At 38.0% G+C, this 22,500-nt stretch overlaps 2 protein-coding genes across 4 annotated transcripts in view; one reads left to right on the forward strand and one right to left on the reverse strand.

Moving 5' to 3' along the window:
* Nucleotides 1-14,589, forward strand: part of LOC120022647 (transcription factor Sp4-like) — a 36,492-nt gene extending 21,903 nt beyond the window's left edge. For 2 of the 3 annotated variants that reach the window (XM_038966627.1, XM_038966628.1), the window contains 3 exons: nucleotides 10,278-10,619; nucleotides 11,794-11,925; nucleotides 12,033-14,589. In XM_038966627.1, coding sequence (XP_038822555.1) covers nucleotides 10,278-10,619; nucleotides 11,794-11,925; nucleotides 12,033-12,313 — 755 coding nt within the window. In that variant the 3' untranslated portion in view covers nucleotides 12,314-14,589. The remainder of the gene's footprint in view (nucleotides 1-10,277; nucleotides 10,620-11,793; nucleotides 11,926-12,032) is intronic. The other variant, XM_038966629.1, reaches the window with a different exon arrangement.
* Nucleotides 14,590-20,387: 5,798 nt separating this feature from the next.
* Nucleotides 20,388-22,500, reverse strand: part of LOC120022050 (integrin beta-8-like) — a 14,723-nt gene continuing 12,610 nt past the window's right edge. Inside the window, exons 8-12 of the mRNA XM_038965844.1 lie at nucleotides 22,391-22,486; nucleotides 22,043-22,123; nucleotides 21,138-21,281; nucleotides 20,506-20,622; nucleotides 20,388-20,414 (exon numbers count right to left, since the gene is read on the reverse strand). Of these exons, the coding sequence (XP_038821772.1) occupies nucleotides 20,388-20,414; nucleotides 20,506-20,622; nucleotides 21,138-21,281; nucleotides 22,043-22,123; nucleotides 22,391-22,486 (465 nt within the window). The remainder of the gene's footprint in view (nucleotides 20,415-20,505; nucleotides 20,623-21,137; nucleotides 21,282-22,042; nucleotides 22,124-22,390; nucleotides 22,487-22,500) is intronic.

A 22,500-nucleotide genomic window follows, 5' to 3' on the forward strand; every position in this document is an offset into this window, starting at 1 on the left:
ACGTACTGATTACAATAATGCACACACTCTACGTACTATATTCTACTCTACTGTACCATAATGATATTCTACTCTACTATACCATAGTGATATTCTACTGTACCATAATGATATTCTACTCTACTGTACCATAATGATATTCTACTCTACTGTACCATAATGATATTCTACTGTACCATAATGATATTCTACTCTACTGTAACATAATGATATTCTACTACTGTACCATAATGATATTCTACTGTACTGTACCATCATGATATTCTACTCTACTGTACCATCATGATATTCTACTCTATTGTACCATAATGATATTCTACTCTACTGTACCATAATGATATTCTACTCTACTGTACCATAATGATATTCTACTGTACCATAATGATATTCTACTGTACTATAATGATATTATATTGTACCATAGTGATATTCTACGGTACCATAATGATATTCTACTGTACCATAATGATATTCTACTCTACTGTACCATAATGATATTCTACTGTACCATAGTGATATTCTACTCTACTGTACCATAATGATATTCTACTGTACCATAATGATATTCTACTCTACTGTACCGTAATGATATTCTACTCTACTGTACCATAATGATATTCTACTGTACCATAGTGATATTTTACTCTACTGTACCGTAATGATATTATACTCTACTGTACCATAATGATATTCTACTGTACCATAATGATATTCTACTGTACCATAGTGATATTCTACTCTACTGTACCATAATGATATTCTACTGTACAATAATGATATTCTACTCTACTGTACCATAATGATATTCTACTCTACTGTACCATAATGATATTCTACTGTACCATAATGATATTCTACTCTACTGTACCATAATGATATTCTACTCTACTGTACCGTAATGATATTCTACTCTACTGTACCATAATGATATTCTACGCTACTGTACCGTAATGATATTATACTCTACTGTACCATAATGATATTCTACTGTACCGTAATGATATTCTACTGTACCATAATGACATTCTACTCTACTGTACCATCATGATATTCTACTGTACCATAATGATATTCTACTCTACTGTACCGTAATGATATTCTACTGTACCGTAATGATATTCTACTCTACTGTACCATAATGATATTCTACTCTACTGTACCATAATGATATTCTACTCTACTGTACCATAATGATATTCTACTGTACAATAATGATATTCTACTGTACCATAATGATATTCTACGCTACTGTACCATAATGATATTCTACTCTACTGTACCGTAATGATATTATGCTCTACTGTACCGTAATGATATTATGCTCTACTGTACCGTAATGATATTATACTCTACTGTACCATAATGATATTCTACGCTACTGTACCGTAATGATATTCTACTCTACTGTACCGTAATGATATTATACTCTACTGTACCATAATGATATTCTACTGTACCATAATGATATTCTACTCTACTGTATCGTAATGATATTATACTCTACTGTACCATAATGATATTCTACTGTACCATAATGATATTCTACGCTACTGTACCGTAATGATATTCTACTCTACTGTACCGTAATGATATTATACTCTACTGTACCATAATGATATTCTACTGTACCATAGTGATATTCTACTCTACTGTACCGTAATGATATTATACTCTACTGTACCATAATGATATTCTACTCTACTGTACCATAATGATATTCTACTCTACTGTACCCTAATGATATTCTACTCTACTGTACCGTAATGATATTCTACTGTACCATAATGATATTCTACTGTACAATAATGATATTCTACTCTACTGTACCATAATGATATTCTACTGTACAATAATGATATTCTACTCTACTGTACCGTAATGATATTCTACTGTACCATAATGATATTCTACTGTACCATAATGATATTCTACTGTACCATAATGATATTCTACTGTACAATAATGATATTCTACTCTACTGTACCGTAATGATATTCTACTGTACAATAATGATATTCTACTCTACTGTACCGTAATGATATTCTACTGTACCATAATGATATTCTACTCTACTGTACCGTAATGATATTCTACTGTACCATAATGATATTCTACTCTACTGTACCGTAATGATATTCTACTCTACTGTACCATAATGATATTCTACTGTACCATAATGATATTCTACTGTACCATAATGATATTCTACTCTACTGTACCGTAATGATATTCTACTGTACCATAATGATATGATATTCTACTGTACCATAATGATATTCTACTCTACTGTACCATAATGATATTCTACTGTACAATAATGATATTCTACTGTACCGTAATGATATTATACTCTACTGTACCATAATGATATTCTACGCTACTGTACCATAATGATATTCTACTGTACCATAATGATATTATACTGTACCATAATGATATTCTACTCTACTGTACCATAATGATATACTACTCTACTATACCATAGTGATATTCTACTGTACTGTACCATAATGATATTCTACTCTACTGTACCATAATGATATTCTACTCTACTATACCATAGTGATATTCTACTGTACCATAATGATATTCTACTCTACTGTACCATAATGATATTCTACTGTACCATAATGATATTCTACTCTACTGTACCATAATGATATTCTACTGTACCATAATGATATTCTACTGTACTGTACCATCATGATATTCTACTCTACTGTACCATCATGATATTCTACTCTATTGTACCATAATGATATTCTACTCTACTGTACCATAATGATATTCTACTCTACTGTACCATAATGATATTCTACTGTACCATAATGATATTCTACTGTACTATAATGATATTATATTGTACCATAGTGATATTCTACGGTACCATAATGATATTCTACTGTACCATAATGATATTCTACTCTACTGTACCATAATGATATTCTACTGTACCATAGTGATATTCTACTCTACTGTACCATAATGATATTCTACTGTACCATAATGATATTCTACTCCACTGTACCGTAATGATATTCTACTCTACTGTACCATAATGATATTCTACTGTACCATAGTGATATTTTACTCTACTGTACCGTAATGATATTATACTCTACTGTACCATAATGATATTCTACTGTACCATAATGATATTCTACTGTACCATAATGATATTCTACTGTACCATAGTGATATTCTACTCTACTGTACCATAATGATATTCTACTGTACAATAATGATATTCTACTCTACTGTACCATAATGATATTCTACTGTACCATAATGATATTCTACTCTACTGTACCATAATGATATTCTACTCTACTGTACCGTAATGATATTCTACTCTACTGTACCATAATGATATTCTACGCTACTGTACCGTAATGATATTATACTCTACTGTACCATAATGATATTCTACTGTACCGTAATGATATTCTACTGTACCGTAATGATATTCTATTCTACTGTACCGTAATGATATTCTACTGTACCATAATGACATTCTACTCTACTGTACCATCATGATATTCTACTGTACCATAATGATATTCTACTCTACTGTACCATAATGATATTCTACTCTACTGTACCATAATGATATGATATTCTACTGTACCATAATGATATTCTACTCTACTGTACCGTAATGATATTCTACTGTACCGTAATGATATTCTACTGTACCGTAATGATATTCTACTCTACTGTACCATAATGATATTCTACTGTACCGTAATGATATTCTACTCTACTGTACCATAATGATATTCTACTGTACCGTAATGATATTCTACTCTACTGTACCATAATGATATTCTACTCTACTGTACCATAATGATATTCTACTCTACTGTACCATAATGATATTCTACTGTACCGTAATGATATTATACTCTACTGTACCATAATGATATTCTACGCTACTGTACCATAATGATATTCTACTCTACTGTACCGTAATGATATTATACTCTACTGTACCGTAATGATATTATACTCTACTGTCCCATAATGATATTCTATGCTACTGTACCGTAATGATATTCTACTCTACTGTACCGTAATGATATTCTTCTGTACTGTACCATAATGATATTCTACTGTACCATAATGATATTATACTCTACTGTACCGTAATGATATTCTACTGTACCATAATGATATTCTACTCTACTGTACCATAATGATATTCTACTGTACCATAATGATATTCTACTCTACTGTACCGTAATGATATTCTACTCTACTGTACCATAATGATATTCTACTGTACCATAATGATATTCTACTGTACCATAATGATATTCTACTCTACTGTACCATAATGATATGATATTCTACTGTACCATAATGATATTCTACTCTACTGTACCATAATGATATTCTACTGTACAATAATGATATTCTACTGTACCGTAATGATATTATACTCTACTGTACCATAATGATATTCTACGCTACTGTACCATAATGATATTCTACTGTACCATAATGATATTATACTGTACCATAATGATATTCTACTCTACTGTACCATAATGATATACTACTCTACTATACCATAGTGATATTCTACTGTACTGTACCATAATGATATTCTACTCTACTGTACCATAATGATATTCTACTCTACTATACCATAGTGATATTCTACTGTACCATAATGATATTCTACTCTACTGTACCATAATGATATTCTACTCTACTGTACCATAATGATATTCTACTGTACCATAATGATATTCTACTGTACTGTACCATAATGATATTCTACTGTACCATAATGATATTCTACTCTACTGTACCATAATGATATTCTACTGTACCATAATGATATTCTGCTCTACTGTACCATAATGATATTCTACTGTACCATAATGATATTCTACTGTACTGTACCATCATGATATTCTACTCTACTGTACCATCATGATATTCTACTCTATTGTACCATAATGATATTCTACTCTACTGTACCATAATGATATTCTACTCTACTGTACCATAATGATATTCTACTGTACCATAATGATATTCTACTGTACTATAATGATATTATATTGTACCATAGTGATATTCTACGGTACCATAATGATATTCTACTGTACCATAATGATATTCTACTGTACCATAGTGATATTCTACTCTACTGTACCATAATGATATTCTACTGTACCATAATGATATTCTACTCTACTGTACCGTAATGATATTCTACTCTACTGTACCATAATGATATTCTACTGTACCATAGTGATATTTTACTCTACTGTACCGTAATGATATTATACTCTACTGTACCATAATGATATTCTACTGTACCATAATGATATTCTACTGTACCATAATGATATTCTACTGTACCATAGTGATATTCTACTCTACTGTACCATAATGATATTCTACTGTACAATAATGATATTCTACTCTACTGTACCATAATGATATTCTACTCTACTGTACCATAATGATATTCTACTGTACCATAATGATATTCTACTCTACTGTACCATAATGATATTCTACTCTACTGTACCGTAATGATATTCTACTCTACTGTACCATAATGATATTCTACGCTACTGTACCGTAATGATATTATACTCTACTGTACCATAATGATATTCTACTGTACCGTAATGATATTCTACTGTACCGTAATGATATTCTATTCTACTGTACCGTAATGATATTCTACTGTACCATAATGACATTCTACTCTACTGTACCATCATGATATTCTACTGTACCATAATGATATTCTACTCTACTGTACCGTAATGATATTCTACTCTACTGTACCATAATGATATTCTACTCTACTGTACCATAATGATATTCTACTCTACTGTACCATAATGATATTCTACTGTACCGTAATGATATTATACTCTACTGTACCATAATGATATTCTACGCTACTGTACCATAATGATATTCTACTCTACTGTACCGTAATGATATTATACTCTACTGTACCGTAATGATATTATACTCTACTGTCCCATAATGATATTCTACGCTACTGTACCGTAATGATATTCTACTCTACTGTACCATAATGATATTCTACTGTACCATAATGATATTCTACTCTACTGTACCGTAATGATATTCTACTGTACCATAATGATATTCTACTGTACAATAATGATATTCTACTCTACTGTACCGTAATGATATTCTACTGTACAATAATGATATTCTACTCTACTGTACCGTAATGATATTCTACTGTACCATAATGATATTCTACTCTACTGTACCGTAATGATATTCTACTGTACCATAATGATATTCTACTCTACTGTACCGTAATGATATTCTACTGTACCATAATGATATTCTACTCTACTGTACCATAATGATATTCTACTGTACCATAATGATATTCTACTCTACTGTACCATAATGATATTCTACTCTACTGTACCATAATGATATTCTACTCTACTGTACCGTAATGATATTCTACTCTACTGTACCATAATGATATTCTACTGTACCATAATGATATTCTACTGTACCATAATGATATTCTACTGTACCGTAATGATATTCTACTGTACAATAATGATATTCTACTCTACTGTACCATAATGATATTCTACTGTACCATAATGATATTCTACTGTACCATAATGATATTCTACTGTACCATAGTGATATTCTACTCTACTGTACCATAATGATATTCTACTCTACTGTACCATAATGATATTCTACTGTACCATAATGATATTCTACTCTACTGTACCGTAATGATATTCTACTCTACTGTACCATAATGATATTCTACTGTACAATAATGATATTCTACTCTACTGTACCATAATGATATTCTACTCTACTGTACCATAATGATATTCTACTCTACTGTACCATAATGATATTCTACTCTACTGTACCATAATGATATTCTACTGTACCGTAATGATATTCTACTCTACTGTACCATAATGATATTCTACTCTACTGTACCATAATGATATTCTACTCTACTGTACCATAATGATATTCTACTCTACTGTATCGTAATGATATTCTACTCTACTGTACCATAATGATATTCTACTGTACAATAATGATATTCTACTCTACTGTACCATAATGATATTCTACTCTACTGTACCATAATGATATTCTACTCTACTGTACCATAATGATATTCTACTCTACTGTACCGTAATGATATTCTACTCTACTGTACCGTAATGATATTATACTCTACTGTACCATAATGATATTCTACTGTACCATAATGATATTATACTCTACTGTACCATAATGATATTCTACTGTACCATAATGATATTATATTCTACTGTACCATAATGATATTATACTCTACTGTACCGTAATGATATTCTACTGTACCGTAATGATATTCTATTCTACTGTACCGTAATGATATTCTACTGTACCATAATGACATTCTACTCTACTGTACCATCATGATATTCTACTGTACCATCATGATATTCTACTCTACTGTACCGTAATGATATTCTACTGTACCATCATGATATTCTACTGTACCATAATGATATTCTACTCTACTGTACCGTAATGATATTCTACTGTACCGTAATGATATTCTACTCTACTGTACCATAATGATATTCTACTCTACTGTACCATAATGATATTCTACTCTACTGTACCATAATGATATTCTACTCTACTGTACCATAATGATATTCTACTGTACAATAATGATATTCTACTGTACCGTAATGATATTATACTCTACTGTACCATAATGATATTCTACACTACTGTACCGTAATGATATTCTACTCTACTGTACCATAATGATATTCTACTGTACAATAATGATATTCTACTCTACTGTACCGTAATGATATTCTACTGTACCGTAATGATATTCTACTGTACAATAATGATATTCTACTCTACTGTACCGTAATGATATTCTACTGTACCATAATGATATTCTACTCTACTGTACCGTAATGATATTCTACTGTACCATAATGATATTCTACTCTACTGTACCGTAATGATATTCTACTGTACCATAATGATATTCTACTGTACCATAATGATATTCTACTCTACTGTACCGTAATGATATTCTACTCTACTGTACCATAATGATATTCTACTGTACCATAATGATATTCTACTGTACCATAATGATATTCTACTCTACTGTACCGTAATGATATTCTACTGTACAATAATGATATTCTACTCTACTGTACCGTAATGATATTCTACTCTACTGTACCATAATGATATTCTACTGTACCATAATGATATTCTACTGTACCATAATGATATGATATTCTACTGTACAATAATGATATTCTACTCTACTGTACCATAATGATATTCTACTGTACCATAATGATATTCTACTGTACCATAATGATATGATATTCTACTGTACCATAATGATATTCTACTCTACTGTACCGTAATGATATTCTACTGTACAATAATGATATTCTACTCTACTGTACCATAATGATATTCTACTGTACCATAATGATATTCTACTGTACCATAATGATATTCTACTCTACTGTACCATAATGATATGATATTCTACTGTACCGTAATGATATTCTACTCTACTGTACCGTAATGATATTCTACTCTACTGTACCATAATGATATTCTACTCTACTGTACCGTAATGATATTCTACTCTACTGTACCGTAATGATATTCTACTGTACCATAATGATATTCTACTGTACCATAATGATATTCTACTCTACTGTACCGTAATGATATTCTACTGTACCATAATGATATGATATTCTACTGTACCATAATGATATTCTACTCTACTATACCGTAATGATATTCTACTGTACAATAATGATATTCTACTGTACCGTAATGATATTATACTCTACTGTACCATAATGATATTCTACGCTACTGTACCATAATGATATTCTACTCTACTGTACCGTAATGATATTATACTCTACTGTACCGTAATGATATTATACTCTACTGTACCGTAATGATATTCTACGCTACTGTACCGTAATGATATTCTACTCTACTGTACCGTAATGATATTCTACTCTACTGTACCGTAATGATATTCTACTGTACCATAATGATATTCTACTCTACTGTACCATAGTGATATTCTACTCTACTGTACCGTAATGATATTATACTCTACTGTACCATAATGATATTCTACTCTACTGTACCATAATTATATTCTACTCTACTGTACCCTAATGATATTCTACTCTACCATAATGATATTCTACTCTACTGTACCATAATGATATTCTACTGTACCATAATGATATTCTACTCTACTGTACCGTAATGATATTCTACTCTACTGTACCATAATGATATTCTACTGTACCATAATGATATTCTACTCTACTGTACCATAATGATATTCTACTGTACCATAATGATATTCTACTGTACTGTACCATAATGATATTCTACTGTACCATAATGATATTCTACTCTACTGTACCATAATGATATTCTACTGTACCATAGTGATATTCTACTCTACTGTACCGTAATGATATTCTACTCTACTGTACCATAATGATATTCTACTGTACCATAATGATATTCTACTCTACTGTACCATAATGATATTCTACTCTACTGTACCATAATGATATTCTACTGTACCATAATGATATTCTACTCTACTGTACCGTAATGATATTCTACTCTACTGTACCATAATGATATTCTACTGTACCATAATGATATTCTACTCTACTGTACCGTAATGATATTCTACTGTACCATAATGATATGATATTCTACTGTACCATAATGATATTCTACTCTACTGTACCATAATGATATTCTACTGTACCATAATGATATTCTACTCTACTGTACCGTAATGATATTCTACTGTACAATAATGATATTCTACTCTACTGTACCATAATGATATTCTACTCTACTGTACCGTAATGATATTCTACTGTACCATAGTGATATTCTACTCTACTGTACCATAGTGATATTCTACTGTACCATAGTGATATTCTACTCTACTGTACCATAGTGATATTCTACTCTACTGTACCGTAATGATATTCTACTGTACAATAATGATATTCTACTGTACCATAATGATATTCTACTGTACCATAATTGAAATACGCCTCTGGCCTTTGTGTTTTTATCCTAAATCATTTTTAATTAATGTAATGTTGTCTCCGGCTGGAGCAGCCTACTACTTTAATTATCCAATAAATAAAAATAGTCTATTCTACCACCAGGTCAGCCGCAGGGTCAGGAGGGCGGGGTTAAGGTCCAGTCGTCCCCAGTAAAGGTAACCATGGGTAACGTGGCGGGGTCGTCGCTAAGCCCAGACCAGGTGGGTTCTGTCCAGAGTGCATCGGACCAGGAAGGACCACCCAGCAAGAGGCTCCGCAGGGTGGCGTGCTCCTGTCCTAACTGTAGGGACGGAGAGGGGAGGTACTACACACACACACACACACACACACACACAGACTCTCACTGTCTCTCTCTGACTGTGTGTGTGTGTTGCAGGACCAGTGGAGACCCGTCTAAGAAGAAGCAGCATGTGTGTCACATGGAGGGCTGTGGAAAGGTCTACGGTAAGACCAGTCTATACTGTGGAAAGGTCTACGGTAAGACCAGTCTATACTGTGGAAAGGTCTACGGTAAGACCAGTCTATACTGTGGAAAGGTCTACGGTAAGACCAGTCTATACTGTGGAAAGGTCTACGGTAAGACCAGTCTATACTGTGGAAAGGTCTACGGTAAGACCAGTCTATACTGTGGAAAGGTCTACGGTAAGACCAGTCTATACTGTGGAAAGGTCTACGGTAAGACCAGTCTATACTGTGGAAAGGTCGACGGTAAGACCAGTCTATACTGTGGAAAGGTCGACGGTAAGACCAGTCTATACTGTGGAAAGGTCTACGGTAAGACCAGTCTATACTGTGGAAGGCCTACGGCAAGACCAGTCTATACTGTATGAATTAGAGATTTACCTGTCTACACTGTATAAAATAGAGATTTACCCGTCTACAGTGTATAAAATAGAGATTTACCCGTCTACACTGTATAAAATAGAGATTTACCCGTCTACAGTGTATGACATAGAGATGTACCTGTCAATACTGTATAAAATAGAGATTTACCAGTCAATACTGTATAAAATAGAGATTTACCAGTCAATACTGTATAAAATAGATATTTACCCATCTACAGTGTATGACATAGAGATTTACCCGTCTACACTGTATAAAATAGAGATTTACCCGTCTACAGTGTATGACATAGAGATTTACCCGTCTACACTGTATAAAATAGAGATTTACCAGTCAATACTGTATAAAATAGAGATTTACCAGTCAATACTGTATAAAATAGAGATTTACCTGTCAATACTGTATGAAAGAGATTTACCTGTCAATACTGTATGAAAGAGATTTACCTGTCAATACTGTATGAAAGAGATTTACCTGTCAATACTGTATGAAAGAGATTTACCTGTCAATACTGTATAAAAGAGATTTACCTGTCAATACTGTATGAAAGAGATTTACCTGTCAATACTGTATAAAAGAGATTTACCTGTCAATACTGTATAAAAGAGATTTACCTGTCAATACTGTATAAAATAGAGATTTTCCAGTCAATACTGTATAAAATAGATGTACCAGTCAATACTGTATAAAATAGAGATGTACTAGTCTATGGAACCAATAAAATATAGAATATTAATTTGATATTACTAATCTGTAATAATATTCTATCTACCAGGTAAGACCAGTCACCTGAGAGCTCACCTCCGCTGGCACACAGGAGAACGACCCTTCGTCTGCAACTGGATCTTCTGTGGCAAGAGGTTCACACGCTCGGATGAACTGCAGAGACACAGACGGACACACACAGGTACGCACTCCCAAGCCCACACACAGACACACTCTCTCTCTCTCACACACACACACACAGATATGTCCTGTGTCTGTTGTTCTTATTCAGATGTACCCATCCTCCAGGTGAGAAGAGGTTTGAGTGTCCAGAGTGCAGTAAGCGTTTCATGCGTAGCGACCATCTCTCCAAACACATCAAAACCCACCAGAACAAGAAGGGCGGGGCTTCTCTCGCCATTATCACCACTGAAGACATGGAAGACTCCAACCAGGGTTTAGGCTCCTCCCCTCGCATCGTAACTGTGGAGACACTCTCCCAGGACTCCGCCCCTGCCACTCCAACAGCCTCCTCGCCCAATCAAATGGAGGGAGAAGAGGAAGAGGAGGAAGAGGAGGAGTTTGAGTAGTGACCAGTGACCACTTCCTGTTTAGGGATAAAGCAGGGAGAGCTAACTTCCTGGTTGGTCTCCATGGTTATGCTGTGGCTATGGAGGTCAGGTGGTCTATTTTTTTTAAATGTTGTTTTCAAAAAGAAGAGAAATATGATGAACTGAATATTACATAAACAGAGGGAGGAATCTGAATCTAAACGAATGAATTAATCTAACAACAGACTAAAGGTATGAATTAGTAGAATGGTGTTTATAACAGAAGGTCAGGGGAAAAGGTATAATATAGATTTATAATCTAAACTCGCACCCTATCCCTTATATAGTGCACTACTTTTGGCCAGAGCCTTCTGAGTAGTTTATGTAGGGAAGAGAATGCCATTTTGGATTGGCTAATTAAACTAGCACAAGACAGAACCCTGGAGTTGTAAAACATCAAGAGGAGACATTGGCTGTGTCCCAAATAGCTAGGGTGCCATTTGAAACACAGCAATTGTATCTCTATGCACAAAGATGTTCCTCTGCTAATACTGTAATGATGATTATGATGAAGAAGCATGATATGTGGCACGGTCCAGACTGTAGGACAGAAAGGTGAGAGGAGCAGGGACAGGTGTGTGTATGTGCGTGCATGCGTGTGTGTGTGTGTATGTGTTTGAGAGTGTGTGTCAATGTATCCCGGTTCAACAGGACTATAGTTCAGGTAAAGACCAGTCTGATAAACTCTTACTGAAGAAAGACAAGAAAAAGAGGAATAGACCTCTAAAGGGTCGAAAAAAGCACATAGAACATATGTATAAATGATGCATTCCTATAGAAACGCTCTGCATTTGAAATATTAATAGTTTCTATAAAACGAACAATCTAGCTTTCTGCAACAGGCTGTTTAATGAAAGCAATACTATAAGACAATCCTAGTGAAACCATGTTTACATTAATGACAGTAGAGGAAAAGGTTTCCCTGGTATGAAACAGCCAGTCAGCTCACAGCGTTAAAGATGCACTCAGCAATATGACATCATCATACACAGCGGGGTGATTTCCTGCTTGATGATGCCATATTGCTGAGTGCACCTTTAAGAAGTAGCTCTCCTGGGGTTGGTGGGTGGGTAAGACAGTGTCAATAAGCAGTACTAATGTCAAAACACATGGTGCTCCCACTGATACTCAGAGCAGCAGCTGTTTGTACCAGAACCAGTCTAGAATACAGCAGTAATGTGACTCAATCATCGTATCTGAACCCTAAACTTGTATAAAGTATCAATGTCTTAGATAAACAATATACATTTTAGTAATTAGACATATTTCAAATAATATATATTCACGATATTTCAAGTGATTAGAGATACTCAATGAACTAACAGTGGTAGAGTTCCAGTGTGATTTGACCTTGGTGCTGTTTTCTCTGCATTGTGAAGGTAGAGCCCCCTGTGTGTGAGTCCTGGTACTACAACGCCTTAAAACAAGCAGTATTACACACACACACACACATACACACATGTAGTGGGGGGAAGGGTGAGGCATGAAGAGAAGGGGAGAGAAAGGGAGAGAGAAGGGGTTGTGGCAGGGTGGATGTTATTACTATGTGGTTGTTATGACAAGTGTCTGGTGATGTTGCTCTATGTTAGTGTCAGTGCATACGTTTTGAATTGTATTTTTAGCTCTTTATTTTCTTAACCCCCCCCAGTACATTTTGACACAGATGATTACTGTGTACAGCTAATTTATTATCTGTTCTATTTTAATATCTGCCTTTTGCTGGAGTGTATCGTACGTGTTGATCAGAGGTGTGTGTGTACAGCATGTTGCCTTTTAGTGCTGTTTTCTCTTTTTAATTCATCGTAAACTTATTTTACTACGTCTGTCGTTGTCATGACTGCGGCCCGTCATTTCAACTACTCTTAACGCGCCATAATATGTTTAAAAAAATTAAATGAAAGCAAAAAATTAATACAAATTAATATTTCAGAATTAAATGGTTGATATACCAACCAGATGTGGATGTTTTCGGTAATATTTTGTGTGACAACCAGTTTTCTTTCATATTTTCTAGTGACATCTCATTTGTAAAATGTTTTTCTACGCAGTTTGTGGCTCTCCATGATGATTGATAAATCTGGCCTCCAAGGCTGCAGGTTCTTGATTATTGATATTTTATTGATATTTTTAAATCAACTTTGTACAAATGTGTTGTGTGACTGGGGTTAAAGAAGTGAAAAGAGAAAAAAAGACTTTGCCTGCATAACACTTTAAATAAAGTGATGAAATCAGTCTAAACCAGTCTCTATCACTGCTCTGCTCCCAACCGTGTGTGTTCTATTGGGTCACTTTCTAAAGTGTAAACACTGACCTCTTGCTATGAAGTTGCTCTGATAACTTTGGCAATCTCTCTTTCTCTCAGCTGTGTGGGAGTGTGACCGTAGTCTGGTCCTGTGATGGTGGTCACTGAGATTATTTAAAATGCACAATTTTGCCACCTCTCTTCACACACACACCTGCGGTGCCATAGAAACATGTCTGCTGGTGTGTACTCTGTAATTACCTCGGAAGCCAAACCACCTCCGTTCCCGCCCTTCTCAGGGGGTTGCTAGGCAACGAAAGCAGTCTGCAGGCCAGAGGCGTGTGCGTGCGTGTATGTGTGTGGAGGCGTTGTTGGTTGTGTGTGTGTGTGTGTGTGTTGATTGGAGGCGTGGTTGATTGGAGGGGAAGGAGAAACCACACAAACCATGAAGGAATAGAAAAGGCCACATGCTTTCCTGCTTTATTCTTGTGCATCAACTCTATTTTGTAAAATAAGACTAGGTCATATGTCTTCAATTGCATTGGTGTGTGGTGTGGCTGTATGTCTATTGCACTGTCTAATAAACTCAATGAATGGATAGTCAGTCACTTCAGCTTATGATACATTTACTAATGAGTGAACACACTTGAGGTTTATAAAGAATCAGAACGAGTTAGACATCAGTTCAAATCTAACACTTAATAATTACATTAAAACATTCATGTTACAGGAACTCTTAATCACATGCATTTACAGAAAATATACACAAACGTGCTTTTATTATACAAACACAATGCCCAGTTAGCAGTCTGAGGTCAAATACATGTCAAATAGCTGAGCTTTAATTTAGCTTTGAGTTTGAACTTTTGGGACTATTGCAATAGTTTCATTGTACTGCACAAACTCAGTGATGTGCTGAAATTATCAACTTGACATAAGAATTTTGTAAACAACTTAAGTACTGCTTATGGAGGACTTATTTGTGGGTTATGCACGTGTAACGAAATCCTTATGTACAGTGCATTCGGAAAGCATTCAGACCTCTTTCCTTTTTCCACAATTTGTTACATTACAGCCTTTTATCTAAAATGGATTAAACTTGATTGGAGTCCACTTATGGTAAATTAAATTGATTGGACATGATTTAGAAAGGCACACACCTGTCTATATAAGGTCCCAGAGTTGACAGTGCATGTCAGAGCAAAAACCAAGCCATGAGGTTGAAGGAATTGTCCGTAGAGATCCGAGACAGAATAGTGTCGAGGCACAGATCTGGGGAAGGGCACAAAAACATTTCTGCAGCATTGAAGTTCCCCAAGAACACAGTGGCTTCCATCATTCTTAAATGGAAGAAGTTTGGACCACCAAGAATCTTCCTAGAGCTGGCCGCCCAGCCAAACTGAGCCTTCAGGGGAGAAGGGCCTTGTCAGGGAGGTGATCAAGAACCCGATTGTCACTCTGACAGAGCTACAGAGTTCCTCTGTGGAGATGGGAGAACCTTCCAGAAGGACAACCATCTCTGCAGCACTCCACCAATCAGGCCTATATGATAGAGTGGCCAGACGGAAGCCACTCCTCAGTAAAAGGCACATGACAGCCTGCTTGGAGTTTGCCCAAAGGCACCTGAAGGACTCTCAGACCATGAGAAACAAGATTCTCTGGTCTAATGAAACCAAGATTAAACTCTTTGTCCTGAATGCCAAGCATCATGCCTGGAGGAAACCTGGCACCATCCCTACGGTGAAACATGGTGGTGGCAGCATCATGCTGTGGGGATGTTTTTCAGCGGCAGGGACTGCGAGACTAGTCAGGATCGAGGGAAAGATGAACGGAGAAAAGTACAGAGAGATCCTTGACGAAAACCTGCTCTAGAGCGCTCAGGACCTCAGACTGGGGCGAAAGTTCAGCTTCCAACAGGACAACGGCCCTAAGCACACAGCCAAGACAACGCAGGAGTGGCTTAGGGACAAGTCTCTGAATGTCCTTGAGCGGCTCAGCCTGAGCCCAGACTTGAACATCTCTGGAGACCTGAAAATAGCTGTGCAGAGGATCTGCAGAGAAGACTGGGAGAAACTCCCCAAATACAGGTGTGCCAAGCTTGTAGCGTCATACCCAAGAAGACTTTAGGCTGTAATCACTGCTAAATGTGCTTCAACAAAGTACTGAGTAAAGGGTCTGAATACTTATGTAAATGTGATATATCTGTTTTTTAATCAATTTGCAAAGATTTCAAATAAACAGTTTTTGCTTTGTCATTATGGGGTATTGTGTGTAGATTGATGAGAAAATTTAATAATTTAATCCATTTTAGAATAAGGCTGTAACGTAACAAAATGTGGAAAAAGTCAAGGGGTCTGAATACTTTCTGAATGCGCTGTAGGTTCCCTTCATTGTCTTCAGACTGGCTATGAACTATGTACTGCAGACAAGGTTGTCAAGCTTTCTGACGTGAGACAATGGGTACCGTTCTAATAATGTGGTACCAGTTTTGAAAGTATTTGACCCAAGTCTGCCACTTAGAGAGATCATTTTTATAATTGCTGATTCATTTAACATTGAGCTACAGTCCTGTAATATTACAGCCCTGTAGCCAGTCAGTACCTTTCATTAAAAATAGAATTTAAAAAATTACAAGAAACACATTTTTTTGAAATAAATCACAATAAATAATATTATTAGTGTTATGGACTAAATAAATTAGCAGCTAATGAATGCTGTAAACATCAGACATCAGATGTAAAGTGAACATGTAACAAATGTATTATTAAATATTATTCATAGTTTTGTTTACTGGAATTCTTGTAGATAGAAGTGTAATATGGAACGTTCAGGATCCAATCAGGAGTCTTCCCAGTAGTTTAGGAGCCAATCAGCAGCCTTCCCAATAGTTCAGGAGCCAATTAGCGCTCAGTAGTCTGACAACACTACGACCTATCATGCTACGTAACGATGCTAGTGCAAATCTCTACTCTGTCTCTCCACAAGTATGCTAATTTAAAATTAATGCTTGTTTCAAATATTAAAACTAGATGCTGTACATTAACAACCGTTGGAGGCTACCTGTCCTCTCAGAACTCCAGTTATGTCAGGCACATCAAATAAAGACATCAAGTAGATTTGGTGGTAGGTAAAAAAAGGTCATGATTGTGGAGTGTCACATATTCACGCGTTACTGCTGGTGCAAGGTAACCATTCATTCATTCATTCATTCATTCAATTATTCATTCATCCCATTCTGTTATGTCGTTTCACCACTGACCACTAGGTAGCAAGCTAACACAGGACACACAGGTTGAGTAGAGAGAGAGAGATCAAGTAAACTAATAAACTTGTAGTGTTCTCTGTAATAAAAGCATAAATATTTAGCATTGATAAATCGATCAATGATCAATGTTCAGTACCTTTCAATGGCTGCCAGTCCATAAAGCCACATAATATTACAGTATCAGTAACAAGGCTCTTGTTTGGAGTGTTACCCTGTCCAGTTTTCATGATTTACTATCCTTCCCCTAACCTGTAACCAGTGTAAGTGTACTGAGAAAAGATTCCTGTAGGCTTGCTCACTAATTTTACTGTACCTGTATTTCACAGGTGCCGGTTCTCAAGCAGTATAACATTAGAGTTGCTGCTTTTTTGTACCGGCAGCATTGGCCCACTTCAACCGTTGACCTCTAACCTCTGACCCCTTACTGCCAGGGTTCGCCCAGGGGCATCTTGGGAACGGTGATATGCATCTCCATTGGTCGGTCAGGGCCCGGGGGGCGGTCCCTCCTGTAGGATACTGTCTTCTCATTGGTCTTTGGGACGTGTGACAGATCCTAATGATACAACATGCACAGGCAGTTAGAAACATGCACACAAGTGTGTTTCTGTGTGAAGATAAAGTATTGGAGAATCTTACCTTGCCAGTGGGGTTGTATTGTTGATCAGTGGCGCCACCCTGTGGCAAAGATCGTCTGTGCAGCAGCAGCACCAGCACAGCCAGCATCACCAAGCCAGGGAGGAACGTCAACACACACACACTGAGGAAGGTCCCCACATACCGCCTACTGGATACACACTCTGGAGACACACACACACACACAAAGTTGTGAGCACTTTATCTCTATCCATTGTAGTATATAGGGACACACAGACCCAACACACCAAAATTTGACCCTGAAATAGTTACAAAGTACCACTGTCCTCAAACACACACACACACACACACACACACACACACACACACACACACACACACACACACACACACACACGCACACGCGCACGCACACACATAGACACACACAAAGAGAGATCGGGCTCATCCTCAGACAAAGAGACTAAAGTTCTACTCTGACATTTATGGCTGTTGCCATGGAAACTTGGCTTCCGCAACCGGGAGTGGGAGTGTTCGGGAATACAGGGGGGAGAGGCGGGAGAAGAGAGAGAGTGGAGGAGGCATGGGGGGAGGAGGGTGGGGGAAAGGGAGAGAGGGTGGAAGATTGGGGAGAGAGACAGAGGGGAGAGTGGGACACACAATGAATAGTGCTGTTTCTCCAAGGAGGTGGTGGGGTGCAATTGTTGCAACTTGCACTTACACAGTGTGTGTATGTGTGTACACACGTGTGTGTGTTTGCTCGTGTGTGTGTCTCACCAGGTTGTGTGTTGAAATGTAGAAGAGTATTTCCTGAGACAAGTGCAGTGTGGAAGCGATAGTAACAGTTGTCTTTCTTATACACACACTGTCTCCATACCTGACCTAGTAGGACAAGAGAGAGAGAGAGAGAGAGAGAGAGAGAGAGAGAGAGAGAGAGAGAGGATATTAATGTTTATCCCATCAACTTTGAGCAAGAGAATGAACTGAACGAATGTCATTGACATTAAAAAAAAAATTGCAGACCATAATGACATGTTTGTGTGTGTGAGTATGTGCTTCTGTCTGGTATAACCCCTGACCCCATTCTACCTGTGACATCATTGACGTAACCCACTAATGATGTGCAGGTATGGTTGCACTCCTCCGCCTCTCTCTGAGACAGACTGTGAGACAAGTGACAGTCTATACACCTCCTGATAGAGCGAGAGAGAGAGAGAGAGAGAGAGAGAGTGATTACCAGGGTGATTGACGTGACGGGACCGACCGCGTATGAACACAGGTCATCAGAATGCACGGCACCAGACTGTGTTAGCCCGCTGAGCTGAAGCCTTACCAGTGTGACTGACAAGAGCTGTGGCAGGTGGGACATCTCTCACAAAATGCTCCGGAATATTGATGGTTGTCACACACGCATCTGCCACACACACACCTGCCACGCCCGCTGCATAGCAACCCGTTGTCGGACAGGCAGGTTGCCGTAGAGACTGGGCACCTGCAGCTCTCTCCTGTCCAGCCCTCTTCACATACACAATCACCAGACACACACATACCTCGCCCTGAAGGAGAGAGGGAGAGAGAGAGATTGTAGTCTTCCACCTGTTACACAGTGTGAGTAAGTGAATAAGATTTAGCTCGTAAGATGCGAAATGTACATTGTATGTGTGTGTATGTGTCTGTGTGTGCACAACGTGTGTGTGTGTTACCTCCACACAGTAGTCCGTGTTGGTAGGGGCAGGAGTAGTCATCCATCTGACAGTACTGTCCATACACTGTTCCTAGACTGTTCCTCTCACACACACACTTCCCACACACACACACTCCCCGACCGTTACAGTCCACCCCCGATCCCTCCGCACGACACTGCCGTGACCACTCCGGTCCGTGTGTGTGAGGGCGTGTGTGTGTGTGCTCTGGGTCTAGGTCCGGTGTGTGTGTGTGCATGTCCTGATTGTTCAAGTCTTGATTATTACGGTCTGTATCTGGGGTGACCTCTGCACACGTTGACTGATGTGTGGTATCGTCGTGGCAATGCCAGTCCGGTCCACAGTGACAGCGACATCGTGAGTGAACCTTGATGATGGTTGACTCATTGTAACCCACGGGCCTGACGAAGACCTGGACCACGTCATCTACATCATCATCATCGTCAGGACAGGAGTGCAGGCCGATGGTGATGTTGAAGTAGACCTGCATAGAAATAGAATGTGTAGAGAGGAGACTGGAGTTAGAGTTATAGTGAGCAGAGCTGACATTCAACCTCAAGACATTGGCCCTATTCATACATTTAAAGGTAGACTCAACAATATGGCATCATCATACACACCAGGGTGATTTGCCTAAACAATCTTTCATGAGTCAGGGGTGAATCCTAATTTACTTCAATGAGAGACTATGAGAAAATTAAGATTTTGCTCCTTAGATTATATATACTGAAATAATATATCTGATAAAGGAGCATAAACAATAACAACAGGTCAGCTGATAATCAAATGACAAGTTAATGTGTTGAGTCATAATCTACTCAGATTATTCACTAATATGCCTACCTCTGTAAGAAACACACACATGCACACGCACATACATACATACGCGCGCATGTGTACACACTCAGACCCACCGCCACTTGACAAGTGCGTGCGTGAGTGTGTGTGTGTGCGTGCATGCGTGTGTGATTGTGTGTGTGTGTGTGTGTGTGTGTGTACCGTCTGGTTGGGCTGGACGTTGGAGCAGCTGCGGTTGTCGTGGGATACAGATCCTTCCGGACAGAGAGGAGAGACGCTGACCAGGAAACGGCTGAACGCTCTGTCCTCCACTGACACAGACACCTGGACAACTGACAACAACCTCTAGAGGAGAAAGATATGGAGAGAGAGCGAGAGAGAGTGGTGGAAAGAGAGAAAGAGAGGGAGAGTGAGGTGGGCAATGAGGCAAGAAGAGGAGGAGAGCAGCAGAAAGAGGAAGGACAGAGGGTGAGGGAGAGGGTGAGGGAGAGGGTTATGGAGAGGGTGAGGGTTATGGAGAGGGTGAAGGTTATGGAGAGGGAAAAGGGAGAGGGTGTGGGAGAGGTAGAGGGTGAGGGTTATGGAGAGGATGAAGGTGAGGGTTATGGAGAGGGTGAGGGCGAGAGGTGGGGGGAGGGGTGACGGAGGGGGTGAGGTATATGGAGAGGGTGAGGGAGACAGAGAGAGAGAGAGAGAGAGAGAGAACAGGTTGTCACATGTTCTCAGAAAGCCTCCATTGTTCTCTGTTCCTCTGATCAATAGAGAGGCTGATGGGAAAAAAGGCGGGTCCAAATATACGGTGGAGAAGGAATAGCCTTAATAATGCCAGGCTCTGTTCTGCGGATTTACTGTATGTGTGTGTGTGTGTGTGTGTGTGTCTGTGTCTGTGTGCGTGCGTGTGTGTGTAAGTGTGTGTGTGTGTACAGACAGAGTGTGCAGATCTGTGGAGTTGGCAGATTCCCGTACAGAACAATGGTTTGTTCTGTGCCCCGGGGTGAGATAGATTATATTGGGCCATGCCAAACCTTCACCCTCCCCTTACTCCTCCACCCACCTAACAACATCCCGCTCCCACCAGTGGTTTTTCATTTCTGTGTGTGTGTTACCTTGTATGCATCCACCACCACGTCTATAAGTTTGGGAGCCTGGAACAGAAGATTGGAGCCTGGTAGCAACCTGACCAACTCCTAGAACGAGAGAAAGAGAAAGAGAAAGAGAGAGAGAAAGAGAGAGAGAGAAAGAGAAAGAGAGAGAGAGAGAGAAAGGAAGAGAGACAGAGAGACAGAGACAGATATGTTAATTCCAGGGCTAGAGAGAAAGGGACACAGTGTCTGGGGAACTCAGTTTGAGACAATGTTAATTAATGGGCGTGCGAAGGGTTTGTGTGTGTTAGAGCTCAGCAGAGAGGGAGAGAAAGAGGGAGAGAGAGAGAGTCGTGTGTGTAGAGAGATTACCTCATACCACTGATATTGTAGTTGTTCCACAGCAAAGAGAGAGTAGATGTGGTTCTCTAGAAGCTTCTCAGCCAGCAGGCCTAAACTGGGATGGTCCTAACAGAGACAGA

Source organism: Salvelinus namaycush, chromosome 27 (assembly GCF_016432855.1).
Source record: "Salvelinus namaycush isolate Seneca chromosome 27, SaNama_1.0, whole genome shotgun sequence".
NCBI classification, from domain to species: Eukaryota; Metazoa; Chordata; class Actinopteri; order Salmoniformes; family Salmonidae; genus Salvelinus; species Salvelinus namaycush.